This window comes from Eptesicus fuscus, chromosome 21 (genome assembly GCF_027574615.1).
Source record: "Eptesicus fuscus isolate TK198812 chromosome 21, DD_ASM_mEF_20220401, whole genome shotgun sequence".
NCBI classification, from domain to species: domain Eukaryota; kingdom Metazoa; phylum Chordata; class Mammalia; order Chiroptera; family Vespertilionidae; genus Eptesicus; species Eptesicus fuscus.
In genome coordinates, this window is record NC_072493.1 from 40,463,524 (window position 1) to 40,479,808 (window position 16,285).

The 16,285-nt window shown below is 55.0% G+C and overlaps 1 protein-coding gene across 1 annotated transcript; it reads right to left on the bottom strand.

The window, feature by feature from the left end:
- On the bottom strand, positions 1-16,086 carry RSPH6A (radial spoke head 6 homolog A). Its single transcript, XM_008158400.3, has 6 exons — positions 15,355-16,086; positions 12,862-13,096; positions 6,422-7,186; positions 4,778-4,922; positions 4,010-4,127; positions 1-751 (listed from the first exon to the last, which is right to left on the bottom strand). Exons 1-6 carry the CDS (start codon positions 15,972-15,974, stop codon positions 514-516), a joined length of 2,121 nt encoding a protein of 706 aa, XP_008156622.2. The 5' UTR covers positions 15,975-16,086; the 3' UTR covers positions 1-513.
- Between the last annotated feature and the right edge of the window lie 199 nt (positions 16,087-16,285).

Sequence of the window (16,285 nt, forward strand, 5' to 3'; positions counted from 1 at the left end):
TTTAATTTTTATTTTTTTAAATCCTCACCCAAGGACATGCCCGTTGGTTTTTAGAGAGAGGGGCAAGGAGAGAGAAGCATCGATGTGAAAGAGAAACATCGGCCGGTTGCTCCCCTGGTTGCCTCCCGCATCCGCCCCCTCCGGGGATCGAACCTACAACCTAGATATGTGCCCTGACCGGAAATGGAACCCTCGGTGTACAGGACAACTGAGCACACAGGCCGAGGCTCCCGGAGGCACGTCATGCCCCGAGGAATGGACAAGGGAAACGGGGGAGGCTGTGCGGAGCAGTGTCGGTGTTCCCAGCAGAGCCCATCGCCCTGACGCGGAGGTCACGTCCGCAGGCCGGTGAGCAAATGAATGAATGACCGGGCCGGAACGCCAGGGGAACGTTTCATTTCGAGCAGCTGCCTTCCAGGGGCACAAAGCAAACCAACAGCGAAAACACAGCTCCGAACTACGCGAAAGGAGCAGCGCGCTCTCTACCTGCCTGGGGGAGGGCGCTGTGCGGCCTCAGTCCTCCGGGTCCTCATCCTCGTCCTCCTCCTCGTCCTCCTCCTCTTCCTCCGCAGCCGCCAGCGCCTGCTCCTGGGCAGCCTTCAGGGCCTGCTCCTCCTCCACCGTGGGGTCGCTCATCTCCATGATCTCCAGGCCGCTGGGGTACTCCTGCTGGACGGGCGGCGGCAGCGTGGGGTTGAAGTTGTCCGGGCTGTACTTGTGGCCCCAGCCGATGTACACGTTCTCAAACTTCCTGGAGGGGCAGTGAGACACCGGGGAGTCCTCCCTCCGAGGCCCCAGCCTGGGCGTCGTTGGGGGGGGAGTCAGCACAGACACAGCGCGATGGAGAAGCTGTGCGCGGCGGGGAGAAGGGTGCCCCTGGGTTGTTCTGTTCCCTGGTTCCCCAAACACCGTGCAAACACCAAGTGCCACGCGGCGGCCAGCGGTGGCCGCTGAGCCCGGGGAACATGGCTATAGCACACGCAAAGCACCGAGTTTCTAAACGGATTTACTTTTCTAATCTCATTTGGGATTTCTTCTTCGACCCACGGGTGATTCAGGAAAGTGTTCATTTCTACGTGTGTGTGGATTTCCTTCTGTTACTGACTTCTAATGTCATTCCAGAGTTGTCAGGAAACTTATTTTTCTCTGATCAATCCTTTTAAATCCATTAAGACGCCGAAACCGGTTTGGCTCAGTGGATAGAGCGTCGGCCTTCGGACTCAAGGGTCCCAGGTTCGATTCCGGTCAAGGGCATGTACCTTGGTTGCGGGCACATCCCCAGTGGGGGGTGTGCAGGAGGCGGCTGATCGATGTTTCTCTCTCATCGATGTTTCTCTCTCATCGATGTTTCTAACTCTCTATCCCTCTCTCTTCCTCTCTGTAAAAAATCAATAAAATATAAAATAAATAAAATAAAATAAAATAAATCCATTAAGACTTACTTGTCTTACGGCCTAGCATATGGTCTATCCCGGGGAATGTTCCATGCGCACTTGAGAAGAATCTGTATTCTGCTGTTGTTGGGTGGAGTGGATTTTTTTTTTTTTTTTTTTTTTTTTAGTTTTAATTCATTTAAATTTAAACAATAAAGCCAATACTCAACTCGGTATTGGAAACATCTAAGTCTGACTGGGACAACTTGGGTGCATGAGTCTACTTTTGCAATTGGAAAGGTTGTGAAATGTGGATATAGGTCAAGTATTCCCAATTAAAATGTAGGTCCAAATTGAGATATGCTTGTAAGCATAAACTCAGCTCAGATTCCGAAAACTTAGTATGAAAGAGAAGAATATAAAATAGCTCGTCAATCATTATTACATTATTGACTTCATGTTGTAAAAATGTTTTGGGTATTTGGGATTAAATAAAATATATTAAAATGAATGTTACCCCAATAGGGGATGTGCACGAGGCAGCCGATCAATGATTCTCATCATTGATGTTTCTATCTCTCTCTCTCTCCCTTCCTTTCTGAAATCAATAAAAATATTTTTTAAATGCAAAAAAAAAAAAAAATGAATGTTACCTGTTTATTTTTACCTTTTAAAAAATATTTTTATTGATTTCAGAGAGAGGAAGGGAGAGAGAGAGAGAGAGAGAGATTGAAACATCAATGATGATAGAGAATCATTGATTGGCTGCCTCGAGCCCACAACCTGGGCATATGCCCTTGACCGGAATCGAACCCGGGACCCTTCAGTCCACAGGCCGATGCTCTATCCATTGAGCCAAACCAGCTAGGGCTATTTTTACCTTTTGAATAAGGCTACTGGAAAATTTAAAATGCCATAGGTGGCTCCTGTTTCATTTACGATGGACAGCACTGGTCTACATGTGGGGACCCAGCTAGCAGTGACAAAACTGTGCCTGCGCTGAAAAGGGAGGAGATAATACTCAGGACAGAATCGGTCGGGTCCCGGCCAGCTGGAGTCTCCCCGGTTTTAACTGGGGAAGAAAAGAGGAGAAAATAGGAGAATAAACTGAGAGGCAGGGTGAGAGGCAGAGAGAAGTAGGGAGAGACAGAGAGACAGAGAGACAGCAGGAGAGACGGGGATGGAGAGGTTGTCATGGGAGCAGTTTGACTTTGATTTTGCTGATCCGGAGGCTGAGCTCGCTAGGAAGGCAGAGTCCGGGCCTCCACCCCAGACCCATGCAACCACAACCTGAGCTTCAGCCAGGTCCCCCAGCCAGTCCTAGCACTCACGAGACACTCTAGTCTAGAATGTCCTTCTGCCTACTCCCTCCCCCCATTGCTTCTTTCTTCCCCCAGAGATTTCAGATCAAGGCTGCTTTTCTCAGGAACCCTTCCTGATCCCTTCCAGGCAGGACAGAGAAAAGCTGTCCCTCCATTGGTCCCTCCATTCTCCTTAGTGTACTCATCTTAGTTTGTGACAGGGTTTGGGGGAGGGTTTGCTGGAGGAGTGAGTGGGGGGTGAGAGATGTTACGCAATTAACGCCCATGCTTCCTGTGTCTGCTCCCGGGGCAGCATCCACATCTGCCTTTCCAACCAAGGGCCTGGGGCCCAGCACACAGCGGGCAAACAGTGGTCTTTTATAGTGAAAAAAAAAAAAAAAGGATTGATGGATGGATGGATAGATGAATGGATGGGTGCCTGGATGGATGAATGATTGGGTGGTGGGTGGGAGGGTGGATGGATGAGTGGTTAGGGGATATAGGGTGGATGGGTGACTGGCGCTCCCAATTCGGATCTTTTGTTTTCAGAGGGATATTGACAAATTAGGGTGTGGCCAGAAGTGTGCTGGCAAAAGCAAGCGTGCCTCTTCCCTGCTTCTGGAGGAGAAGAAGTAATCATTGCCAAGCATGTGGCGATGACATGAATTCCCACCTAGACTGTGTATCATGGTAGCAAATAGAAAAGGAAAATCTCTGAAAAAGCGCCATGCCACCTGGTGGACGGACCGGGTAAGTACGCTCGCCCTGTGGCCGCAGGTGGCGCCCTCTAGTGGTTGATCAGAAAGGCTGGGATGTGCCTGGTAAGAGGGGTGAAGAGGCTGGTGGGAGTGTGTAGCTGCAGGTGGGAAGATGCAAAAGTGATTTCGGCCTGAAAATCTTTGGGAGCAACAGGTGGGGAAGACTTCCGGCCCATAGAAAGAAGACCTTCAAATGGGAGGAACTGGCAACGGGGCCCCGGACTCTGCTCTTGTCAGGGACACCCCAAAGGGGACTCCTGAGTCCCGTCAGCTGTGACGCATGCAGCAGGGAAGCCCGGGCCAGGGGACCAGAGACCCAAGTTTGAATCCCGCACTTGCTGTGTTCCCTGGGGTCAGCCCCTTCCCCTCTCTGGTCCCCCATTCTCTTTTCCGAGGGGCTGCCCTCTTGGTGTGGGGTTTCTCATTTAGGCCAGTGGAACCCCTGGAAGCAGAGTGAGGGGCTCAGCCTGGGGGGCTTCCAGAAGCGGGGCTTCCCTCCCCATCTCTGCCCACCCCGGTGAGTTGCCCAGCCGGCCTGTGGGGGCGCCCTCCCCCGGGAGACTAGGAGAAGACCTACTTGCCAATGGCGAAGGCATAGGCCCCGGGCCAGAGATTGGAGCGCACGACAGCCACGGAGTACTGCGGGCAGAGGCTGCAGGACACGCGCGCGGTCCAGGGTGACATGTGCATGATTTCTGTGGGGACATGAGGAGCACCAGGAGGTCAGAGGCTCCACGCTGGCTGCCCACGCCCTGCACAGCCCCCAGAGGGAGCGGGGGAGGGGTGAGAAGGGGTGTGGAGGGAACTGTGGTGATTGACAGCACGGCCTTCAGCGCTGGCGCCCTGTCATGGCCACCCCCTTCCCGTGCGCCCAGGGAGTCAGGCCATCTGTCGGACCCTCAGTGCCTGCACCCGGAAGGGCCCCAGACAGGGCAGCCGCTGCCCGTCTCCCCCCGGCTGGCCACTGGTTTGGACCAGAGGGCAGAGGGCAGCGCACGGGTCACAACATGGGCTCTGCCCACACCCACTCTCAGCCTCCCCGTCCTGCTCCCTCCGGGACCTGAGGCCCCAGCCTCAGGAGATGACTGTCCCTTCTCCCAAAATCCAACTCTCTCTCTGTTCCCCAAGCCCACATGCCCCCAGCTGGGCACTGCCCGGCCGGGCGCCAGCCGCCGCTCACAAGGTGGACGCTTTCCCGTAACCCCAGGAGGAGGCGCTGACATGATGCCCGTTTTGTAGGCGAGAGAACAGCTGAGGCTCCGAGAGATGACCCTGCAATCTTCTAGCCCATCTCCCCGCCACCCCCCACTTCAGGCTGGTGGCACCAGGTGAGGGAGACCTTTACCTGCATCTTCTGAGAGTGGCGTCAGCAACGGGGGCCCAATCTCCTGCTCCGCCTCCTCCATCCCCTCATCGGCCTTCTCCTCCTCCTCCCCTAGCTCCTCCTCCTCCTCCTTCTTCTGCAAAGGGTTCACCCAAGTGCAGCGGCCCTGGAGGTGGGGGAAGTCAGGCGGACAGAGGACAGAGGACAGCCTGCACTCTGGGAGGAGGTGAAGGGCCAGGCAGGCCCCGGAGAACTGTCCTCAGGGACCCAGGTACGGGCAGGGGGACAGGGTTAGTCACAGAAGTTGGGGGCAGGAAATGGGCCGAGGCAGCTGTTGCATTGAGGCAGGGACTCCTGCTCCTGCTAGCCATGTGGCCCCCATCTGAGCATCCATTCATTCATTCATTCATCAGGTACTTATGCGCACCTGCCATATACAGGCCCTGCTCTAGGTGCTGGGATGCACCCTTGAGGAAAGAGACCCCAAATCTCTGCCCTGTGGAGCCGACATCCGGCAGCCGTATCAGCCTGTGTTCCCAGCTGTGGAATGGGGGTGTTATAGATGCCTCTTCCATCGGATTGTTGTTGGGTTACACGAGATACTGAGGCGCTGACCCGTGTTTGTTGAAGGAATGAGTGGACCCAAGTGCACGGTATATTGCAGAGCTCAGTTTCATCAACTATGAGATGGCAACGAGGGCTGTACAGATCTCCAAAGGGGTTATTCGGATTCATTAAAACCTTGTGGAATCAGCCCTGACTGGTTTGGCTCAGTGGATAGAGCGTCGGCCTGCGGACTGAAGGGTCCCAGGTTTGATTCCCTCTCCCTTCCTCTCTGTAAAAAATCAATAAAATATATTTAAAAAAAAAACACCTTGTGGAATCAATAAGTATTTATTGAATGAAAATATTTTAAGCCGCCCTAGCCAGTTTGGCTCAGTGGATAGAGCCTCGGCCTGGGGACTGAAGGGTCCCGGGTTCAATTCCTGGTCAAGGGCATGTACCTTGGTTGCAGGCACATCCCCAGTAGGGGGCGTGCAGGAGGCAACTGATGGATGTTTCTCTCTCTTCCATGTTTCTAACTCTCTATCCCTCTCTCTTTCTCTCTGTAAAAAATCAATAAAATATATTTAAAAAAAAAAAGAAAATATTTTAAGCCTATAGCCAGTGTTTCCGTGAATGAGTAAATAAGTGGGTATAATGTTCAGGCCCATAGGCATTCAATAAATGAAGGTCCACAATCTCTTATCCACAACTCCAAAACCCGAAAAGAAAAGCCCTGAAAATCGCAAGTTTGTCATGAGGCATTTGGCCGCACCCCTGACCTGACCGGCGGGGGGCCGTGCAGTTTTGCGGCAGGAAGGACGCGGAGGCCTTTGAGCCCGGGCTGCAGCCCCAGCCTGGCCCGAGGCGCTGCATGCTCCATGGGGCATGCAGTTACCTTTTCAAAATCTGAAAAGCTCAGAACTCCAGCAGGCATCTGGCCCCACAGGATCCTGACTTTTCCTTGACTGACTGAATGAATGGGGAATGGATGGGTGAGTGAATGAATGAATGAGGGCTAAGCACCGTGGCTAGCAGAGAGCAGGTGTCTGCTAGGACTGGGGAGTCACACCTGAGCCACCCGGCTCTGGGACGGGTCGGGGCCGGGTCCCGGGGCCTCACCTGCGGGAGGATGTGCTGCATGTGGTGCACCCAGTTGGCCATGGAGTCCACCAGCTCAAACACGGGGATGCCCTCAAAGTCGGGGTTCTCCTCGAAGGAGTCTCGCCCAGCGCCGCCCTCCTCTTCCTCGTCCCCCTCCTCCTCGTTGAACTGGTAGAAGCCGAGGGGGCTGATGTGTGTGGCGGCCGAGATGCGGGCGATCTGGGCCCGCAGGTAGTTGGCCTCGTTGCCCGGGAAGGGCGGGTAGCTGATGACCGGAGCGTCCAGGTGGCCGGTGAAGAACTTCTTGATCTTGCGGGCCTGCACGATCTGGATGGGCGTGACGTGCGGCAGCCGGGTCCACGGCCGGCCCGGCTCGTTGCACACGAAGTACAGGTACTTGTTGGTGCCCGAGCGGCTCTCCTCCTTGGGGATGACGGGCGGCGGCTTCCACATCTGCTTGGGGAGGATGTCGGCGGCCTTCTCCTCATCCTCCTCGCCCTCCTCCTCGCCGTGGGTGTCGGTGATCTCGCCACCCTCCATCAGCTCCACCTCCTCCTCCTCCTCCACCTCCTCCTCGCCCTCCCGGAACTCCACCTCGGCCACCAGGTAGCTGCGCTTGAGCCCCAGGATTTTGCCCCAGAAGCGACAGGTGTGGATCGGCTGCTGCTCCACCAGCTGCTTCAGGGCCAGGAAGAGGCGGAAACTCTCGTCGGAGCTCAGGCCCACGCCGCCCTGTTCGAAGTAGAAGGCTGACTCCATGATGTTGGGCACGGCCGTGTCTGCCTGCAGAGGGGAGGGTGGAGGGCAGAGGGGAGGAAGGTGAAGCCCTGCTCCCCGGCCTGGCTCTTCTGGAGCCCAGAGAGCTGAGGTGAGGGGTGACCCAGCTGCTCCTGCCGCCCCCTGGCGTTGAGAAGCAGGGCCAGTCCTTGGGGAGGATGTCCCTTGATGGAAAAGGCAAAACCACACAAAGAAAAAATCCCTGGCTTCTTCATCCCTCCCCCTTGTTCCTGCCTGGAGTGGGATGCGAGAGCTGGAGTTGCAGCAGCTACACTGGGACCATGAGGCCACACCCGTCTCACACCCTGATGGTGGTGGAACGGAGAGGCGGAGACTGCCTGGTCCTCAACGGCATCACTGGCTGCCTTACCCGCCCCCCCCCCTTTCTGATCATGTTTACTGTTATTGCAACTAAATGCACTTTTAAGAGATACCCCAAGTCACACAGCAAATGAAGGGAAGAGGCTGGTCTTGAACCCAGGAACCAGTGATGTTGGAGGATGGTGGCGATAAATCCTGCCCTCACTGCCTCCTTTTTCACCGTCTGTTTTGTTCAGGGAGAGAGAGAGAGAGAGAGAGAGAGAGAGAGCAGAAAGGGAGCAAGAACAAGAAAGGCAAGGGCTGGGACTAGACTACAGGAAGGTTTCGGCCCAATTGCCCCTTATCCATTTGGCCACAGGCTGTCCCAATATTTTCTCATTCAGTCAGTCCAGAAATCTCTATTAAAGATCCAGTGAGTACCAGGCCCAAACTAGTGCACGCACTAACATATAACAGAGAACAAAACTGATGCGGCCCTTCCCCATGAGGTCAGCACAACCTGCCCTTGACCTTGGCCTTGGCCTTGGCCAGCCTGACCGAGCAGGGGAACCCACAGCCCAAGCCAGGGAGACAGCATGCTCTTTTGCCAGAATTTGAAATCAGATGGAGAGAAAGGGGGGAGGGTGGGCGGGCGGAATAATGATCGCACCAAAGCAGTCCATGCCCTACTCCTGGGGCCTGTGAACATGTGAGCTTACAGGGCATAAGGGACACGCAGGTGTGATCCAGTGGGGGATCTGGAGAGGGAGAGATGGCCCTGGGGGAAGTCACAAGGGCCTTGATAAGAGAAAGGAGGAGGCAGGAGAGGTTGAGAGGGTGATGGCAGAAGCAGAGGTCAGGGTAAGAGCTTCGACGATGTCCCCTGCTGGCTTGGAAGACGGAGGGAGGAAGGAAAAGCCAGGGAAACAGGCTTTTCTCCCACGAGCCTCCATCAGGAAGGCAGCCCTTGCCTTCCCCTTGGTGTTAGCCCAGTGAAACCCAGTCCACCGGCCTCCAGAGCTGTCAGAGGGTACAGGAAGTTGTCTGAAGCTACTAAGTTTGTGGTGATTGGCTCCAGCAGCAACAGGGAACTAACCGGGGGCCAACTTCTCCGTGTGGCTGGAGTGGAGACACCTATGTGTGTAAATGTGAAGTGGCTGACTCTCTGCACGGAGGGACGATGGAGGCCAGTTTACAAAAAGAAAAAGACAGGACCAAGCCCAGCTGGCATGGCTCAGTGGTTAAGCATCAACCTATGAACCAGGAGGTCACGGTTCCATTCCTGGTCAAGGGCATATGCCTGGGTTGTGGGCTCAATCCCCAGTGTGGGGCGTGCAGGAGGCAGCCAATCAATGATTCTCTCTCATCATTAATGTTTCTATCTCTCCCTCCTCTCCCTTTCTCTCTGAAATCAATACACACACACACACACACACACACACACACACACACACCCTACCTAATAATAGACAAATATGCAAATTGACCGTACCTTCGCTATGCCCGCCATTGGCCAGGAGGCGCGGGGGGGCAGGACTCAGGGTGGCCGGGGTGGCCGATTGGGCCGGCGGGACACTGAGCTCGCATCGCCAGCGGTGGTGCGAGCTCAGCGTCTGCACCATGGCTGTGCTGCGGCACACAAGGGGCCTCTGGGGCAGCAAGCTCACGTCCCTCTGCGGACCATCAAAAGTGGGGGAGCTGGGTGCCTGTCCATTCCAGCACCAGGCCTTTCAGAAGCCTCCTGAAAGGCCTGGTGCAGCAGCGGACAGGCACCCAGCTCCCCTGTGATTGAAAGCGAAAGCGTGTAGGGGACCCTACATGTGCATGATTTAATCATGCACTGGGCCTCTAGTATATATATACACACTGAGTGGCCAGATTATTATGATCTCTGAACACATAATAATCTGGCCACTCAGTGTATATTTTAAAATAGATCTTTCCCTGGGACCTCTTCTAAAATCTCCACCCTAAAAACCTGTAGGAGGGAGGACCCAGTTCATTCTCCCTCCTGGGAGCACGCCAGAGTCTTTCCCATCCCCCTCTCCACCCACCCCCCAGCTCCAAGGACCCTTCCTCTGCCTCTCTAACTCCTCTCCTCAGCCCATCTCTTCTACGAATTACTCTCCCTACCTCTGTGATTTAAAAAAATATATATTTTATTGATTTTTCACAGAGAGGAAGGGAGAGGGATAGAGAGTTAGAAACATCGATGAGAGAGAAACATCGATCAGCTGCCTCTTGCACACTCCCTACTGGGGATGTGCCCACAACCAAGGCACATGCCCTTGACCGGAATCGAACCTGGGACCTTTCAGTCCGCAGCCCAACGCTCTATCCACTGAGCCAAACCAACTAGGGCTCTGTGATTTTATATATAAATGTTCTCTTATAGTTTGAGTCTCGCCTCTGAATTCCTTCCTAGCCAGAACTCCAAGTACTGAGGTTGCTGAACCCAGGTCTGGGCCCACCCCATCCGTCTAACACCTGGTGCGGCTCCCGCTGCCTACAACACGACCACATTTAAATGATCTCACCCTGCCCTTCCGGCCACTGCTGATTGGAGCAAGAGTGGCCAACTGCCCCCAGATGACAGATCAGACTCTGCTGCTCCCCCTGCCAACTGCTTCTTTTGGGATGGGAGGGTAGGGGTGAGGGGAGAAGACAGCCAGCCCTCGGGGCCCCTTGCTGGGAGCCACCTTGCCAGCCCTAGACTGCTTGCAACCTGACCATCAGGTGTGATAGTCACATGTCTCCATTTCTGCGACATCACCTGTTTCCTGCCTTAAAGTGACCTGTACTTCCAGCAAGTATAGTACGGTGTTGGTGTTTGGGCTGTGACACCATAATACTAAAGCTAGTCTAAAATTATAAAAATAGGAACTTTTCAAATCAGAGGCCACAGTGATGAGAGCCTCAAGCTCCCAAATAGCCAGCCCTGCCCTGCGGTGACCACAGCAAGCAGGAAGCCAGCCAGAGAGAGAAGGCACAGACTAGAGAGTCCAGAAACAGACCGAGTGTCCAGGTAAACATCAATGGCAGAGGCGGCATTTCTCAGCAGGGGGAGTCATGGCTAGCCATTGGAAAGAAATAGAAAATGAGAGTGAGAGCCCTTCCTCCCATCAGACAGAAAAAAATCGACACCAATAAGAGAAATATGCAAATTGATCATCACTTTGTGACATCCACCAGCCAATCAGCAGTGCGTATGCAAATGGACCCAACAAAGATGGCGGTGGCCCCACCCCCCAGCCGCTCCTGGCCTCTGGGCAGCACACATGCAGGCACAAAGCAGCTGGGTGGGGCGGACGCCTGCTCTGAGGGGGAGAGAAGAGGGTGGAGGGAGCTACAGGAGCGGCACTCCGGCTGGAGCAAAGACTGAAGGCAGCAGCCAGAGCAAAGGCCTGGGTCCCGGGTGCCGGAGGAAAACCGGTGCTGGCAGCCAGGGGAAGGAAGGCCTATTGCACGAATCTTCATGCAATGGGCCTCTAGTGTATATATAATTCTGAGTTATCAATTTCTTTTGAGTCTCTTCCAAGAAGCCTGCACAGACCACAAACTTCCACTTTTTTGCCCTTCTACAGACCTCACATTAAGACCTCCAGCTCCGTCGGTCCTAGCCCGTTGGGTTCAGTAGGTAGGACATCAGCCTGTGGACTGAAGTGTCCTGGGTTTGATTCAGGTCAAGGGCACATGCCCAGGTTGTGGGCACGATCCCCAGTTGTGCAGGAGACAGCTAATCAATGATTCTCTCTCATCATTGATGTTTCTATCTCTTGTTCCCTCTCCCTTCCTCTCTGAAATTAATAAAAATATATATTAAAAAAAAAAGAACTCCAGCTCCAAGTTCTAAGGGGCGGATCCTCCCAAGAGATTGAATCTCAATGGGGTGGAGCTTCAAAAGCCACAGAGTTCTAAGGAGGCGGAGCCTCTAGGGGTAAAGCATCTTGAGGAGGCGGGGCCTTAAGGGACTTGATTGGTGTGTGGGGTTGGGGTGTGGAGGATGAAAGGTGCAGTTCTAAGGGGGTGGGGCCTCCCCAGGAGAGACTGTTGATTTGAAACGCAAAACTATATTCTCAAATAAAACTGAACTGTCCTTCGTGCCTAAAACTTGTATTCCCAAGTGCACTCTGCTCACCAGGGCTCATTTCTTTGCCAGATGGTTGTTGCTGGTTCTCTCACTATCCCACCCCGCTCTCACCAGAATCCTAGCATCTCAGAAGCCAGCACTGACAAACAGCATCTGCAGTTTGGGCAGAGCTTAGCAGGGCTTTGGAGGTTGAGGTCCTGCCTTCCTGGTCCTGTCTCCAGCTCTGCCTAGCTCGTTCCCTCTGAGCCCAAGTCCTTCTTCTACAAATCTATCTCTCTATATAAAAGCCTACCTGACCGTTAGCTATGATGTGCACTGACCACCAGGGGCCAGACACTCCAACTGGTAGGTTAGCTTGTGCTGGGGTCTGGCTGGTCGGGACCAGGCTAAACAGGCCGGACATGCCCTGGAGCCTTTCCTGCGGTCCCTCCCCTGCTGGCAAACCTCTTGCATCCCTCCTGGGCCCTGATTGTGCACCAGAGAGGTCCCTCGGCCTGGCCTGCACCCTCTTGTAATCCGGGATCCCTTGGGGGATGTCGGAGAGCCAGTTTTAGCCTGATCCCCACAGGTTAAGCCAAGGGACCCCACTGGTGCACGAATCCGTGCACTGGGCCTCTAGTAAGAATATAATAAGTAGCAGTTGCCTTGCGAGTTGTTTCAGGGTTGAAAGGAGACAACACTCCTGAAGGTCTTTGCACAGGGCGTCAGAGGCGTCAGAGGCGTCAGAAGGATCACAATCAGAGAGTCCTCAACAATGTTTCTTGAATGTGTGAAGGAATACTTCACCCGAAGTTCAAGCAGTCATCCAATTCTGGAAACTAGTCGGCGGGAGAGCTCTTAGCAGGTCTCAACTTGCAAAAGGGGAAACCGAGTCCAGGGGCTAGGGGACACTTCGGTGCTGAGAGGTTCCAGGAGGCAGTGTTTCCCAGAAAACCCTGCACAGCGGCACTACGTGGGAGGGAGGAGGGAGGGATGGCGGGAGAGGCCAGCCTCCACCTCCCCATGGCAGCTGGGCTCAGCTTCCTCCAGAGCAGAGCTGACCAGCCTGTCCTCTGCTTCCGGCCCTCCCAAGGCGCCCCAGTGGCCTCAGGAGAAAGCCTGCACCCCTCAGCCTGGCACTCAAGGCCCCCTGTGACAGCGCCCCTCCCCCCCTCCACTGAACGCACACATGAAACTGAGATCACCTGCATTTCTGGAGTCCACATGCTCCCTCACTTCCAGGCTTCAGCACAGGCTATGCCCCAGTCTGGGCCGCCACTCGCCCGCCACCCCTCCCCGCGGGCGCACTCACCACCTCCTCCTCCATCTCCTGCTCGCCCTCCACGCCGCCGCCCCGGATGAAGAGTGTCTTCTGCTTCTCGGCCATCTCGTAGGTGGGCTGCATCTCGGGGTCATTCCGCAGCGAGTCCAGCTTGGGGTGGAACCACTCGAGCTGTGTGGTGCGGTTCAGCGACTCCAGGATGGACAAGGGATCCTCCGGGCGCTGGTTCAGGATTTTGGTCAGCATGTTCACCAGGTGCTCGTACCTGCCTCCGGAGGGAGTGGGAGGTGGGGGGCGTTACTCACTCGGCTCACTGCTCTGCGCCCGGCCCTGTGCCTGGCGCTGGGGACACAGTAGAGGAGACGAGAGTGGAGCTGACATTCTGGTGATGGAGATAGACATGAACCAAATATGCAAAACTCATGCTGTCAGGGGTGGGAATGTCTAAGGCGACAATAAAGCAGGCGATGGGGCTGGGAATGCCAGGGATGGGTGATGGTTGGCAATGTTCAGTAGGAGAAAGGAAAATAATTCCATGCTGATCTCATTGAGGAAAGAGACGCTGAAATCCTAAGCCAAATGGCACCCAGCAATTGCTCACAAGGATGACACGCCCTGATTCAAGTGGATGAATCGACAGGGGTGTACGACTGGACTGATGTTAGGAAAATAGAAAAAGACTATAACCCCTCATGACCGTGTGTTAAAGGGGACCTGTAAGATCACCTCAGTAGGTGCAGAGAAATTGTTTGATAAAATTCAACACCCATTCAGGATTTAAAAAAGAGGCTGGGAAACCAAGAATAGAAGGCAACATTTAAATAATCCGATAAAGGATAGCTACAAGTAACCGACAGCACACCCCAAACATAATGACGAAAGACTATAGTGCTCTCCCCGGTAGGGGGTGTGCAGGAAGCAGCTGATCGATGCTTCTCTCTCATCGATGTTTCTCACTCTCTCTCCCTCTCCCTTCTCTCTCTGTAAAAAATCAATAAAATATATATAAAAAAAAAAAAGACTATAGTGCTTTCCACTATGCGACTGAGGATGCCCGCTTTCCCTTCTGTTTAATGCTGCAATGCAATCTGACAAGAAGAAAAGCATTGCAAAGGAAGAAGCCACTGTCATGGTTCACAGATGATGTGACAGGGGATGATGAGCTAAGGGTGTGCCTTGTGTGTGGGAGGAACACTGAGGAGGTCATATGGCTGGAGGGGAGTGAGGGAGAGGCTTGTGGTAGGAGGGGAGGCCGGCGTGGGAACGGTATGGCAATGGTTTCCATTCACCGTCAGGCAGTGAGCAGTGTTGAATTCTCACCACAGTCATCTGAGGAACAGCTGTGGTCCGCACTCTCCGGATAAGGAAACTAAGGCTGAGGAAACTTGAGGTCTGAGTGTATTTGGTAGCACAGCCAGGATTTAACACCAGGACCAAACTGGTTGGCTTTCAAAGCCATGCATATCCAAACACCCGTGGTGTGGGAACCCTTTGGCAGGGTCCTGGGTGCGGTGGAGGGCCGTCCATTGGGAAGGGTAAGGAGAGGTCAGCAGCCTCTGGCCAGGGCTTTTCAATAAGGGAACTTGAAGCTAGAGGGCTGGGAACTGCTGAGGAAGTGCGACTGGCTGATTTTGACTAGCCTCCAGGAGATGAAGTTTGGAGAGCAGGCAGGGGCTGTTATACGTAAGGCCTGGGAGGAACGTGAACCTTCTTTTGAGGACCCTGGTTCTGAGCATGGGAGGGATGGGGGCCAGCTTTGTGCTTTAGCAAGACCTGCCACTTCTGCAACCTCATCTCCCACTGCCCCTTCTTCCCTCCGCCCCCCCCTCGTTCTAGTCACACAGCTTCATTGCTGTTCCTCAAACACAGCAAGCCTTAAAGCCGTCGGGCTTGCTGCCCCAAACACTTGGTTATTTGCAAGGCGCTCCCCCTTGCCATCCTCAGGTCACTGATTAAATGTACGCTGCTCAGAGGCCTTCCCTGACCTGTGCTATTTACCCTCTCCCCTCATCCTGCCTTGTTTTTTCACCTTATTACTTATTATATTTACTGTCCATTCTCCCAGCAGAATGTGAGCTTCATGAGGAGGTAACGGGGAAGGGGGCTGAGAGATGTATTATGACTACAGCCAAGTGGCCTGGCTAGTGCCTTCCCCAAGCAGGAAAGGTTAGTGAGTAACAGGGCCACGTGAGCCCAATCCCTGGTGCGGGACTTCAGTCTCTGCTACCTCAGAGCTGTTGTCCCGATACGGGCCCTCATTCCTGTGTGTTTCCTCCTCTGTGAAGTAGGGACAGTGGAGGTGCCAATCTCAGTGTGAGAACTCGGGGTCAATGTGTGCAGGACTGACTGGCACAATGTCTGGCAACTATTGTATTTTTTAGCTATTGTCAGTATTTAGCCTGAGTTAGATGGCTCCAGAGCCATCCCCTGACTGAGGAGACCCCAGAGCCTGAGGGAGGGTCTTGGCGGGGGGCCTCTCCCCGCCGGGGTCCCGCCCCTCCCCCGCTCGGAGCTCCCTCTCACAGGCTGAGGTCGCAACTGATGCTGGTCTGCAGCAGGTAGGCCTTGGCGTTCTGCACGGCCAGGTCCCGGGGCTCCGGCTCCGACACCTCCATATCGAAGGGCATAAAGCCCAGCTCAGAGGGCGAGAACTGGAGGGAAGGGTCATCCCGCATGTAGGGCCCATGCTGGGCTTCCTCGCTGAACTGCTGGAACTGCTGGAACTGCTGCTCTTCCCTCTGGTACGCGGCGGCGAACTGGGCCATGGCGTCGGGCTGGGAGTCCTGGAAGGCGGACTCCAGCTGCTGGAAGAGGTTGCCCTGGCCCTGCTGCAGCTGCTCCAGCATCAGGTTGGTCTGGGTCCTGTCCTCATCCAGGTACGGTTGGCGCTGGAAATCCGAGGTCGGGTACGCGCTGCTACCCTGAGGCTCCTCATATTGGCTCAGCCTGGCTCCTGGAGGCCACCCCTGGCCCGCCAGCACCTCCTGACTGCTCCTCATGGCTCCCAGCTCCTCCGGCGGCACCTCCGCGGGGAGCGTGAACTGGACCGAGGGGGGCTCCCCGTTGCGCCGCCGATCAGAGCCCTGGGAGCTGCCCGAGGCCAGCTGGGGAGGCTGCTCGGGGTCGGGCGGCGGGTCCCCCATCGTCCAAAAGGGCGCGCAGGCTGCTCCGAGGGAGGCTTGCAGACAGGCCGGCCAGTTGCCCGCCCGCGCACACGCCCAGTAGCTGCCGGTTTCCAAGGAGGGCGGGGCGGGCCGTTACCAGGGGAGGCGAGGCGCGGGCCGGAGTGGTTTCCGGAGTGGTTTCCGCGCAGGCGCAGCCCAGGGGGCTTCCAGCCTCCAGCCGGCCGCCCGCGCACCCCACGCCGCGGGGTCCCACGGCCGAGGTGCTGAGATGAGAGACTACACCCGCGCCCCAGACCCACGATCTTTTTTTTTTTTAATTATTTTTTTTG

What these genes read in the sequence shown, in the direction of transcription:
- RSPH6A (XM_008158400.3), bottom strand. Translation starts at nt 15,974, where the DNA reads ATGGGGGACCCGCCGCCCGACCCCGAGCAGCCTCCCCAGCTGGCCTCG. An exon ending in TGCAGCACATCCTCCCGCAG is followed by an intron (nt 4,923 to 6,421) that starts GTGAGGCCCCGG and finishes CCCCACCTCCAG; the next exon opens with GGCCGCTGCACTTGGGTGAA. An exon ending in GCCACTCTCAGAAGATGCAG is followed by an intron (nt 4,128 to 4,777) that starts GTAAAGGTCTCC and finishes ATGTCCCCACAG; the next exon opens with AAATCATGCACATGTCACCC.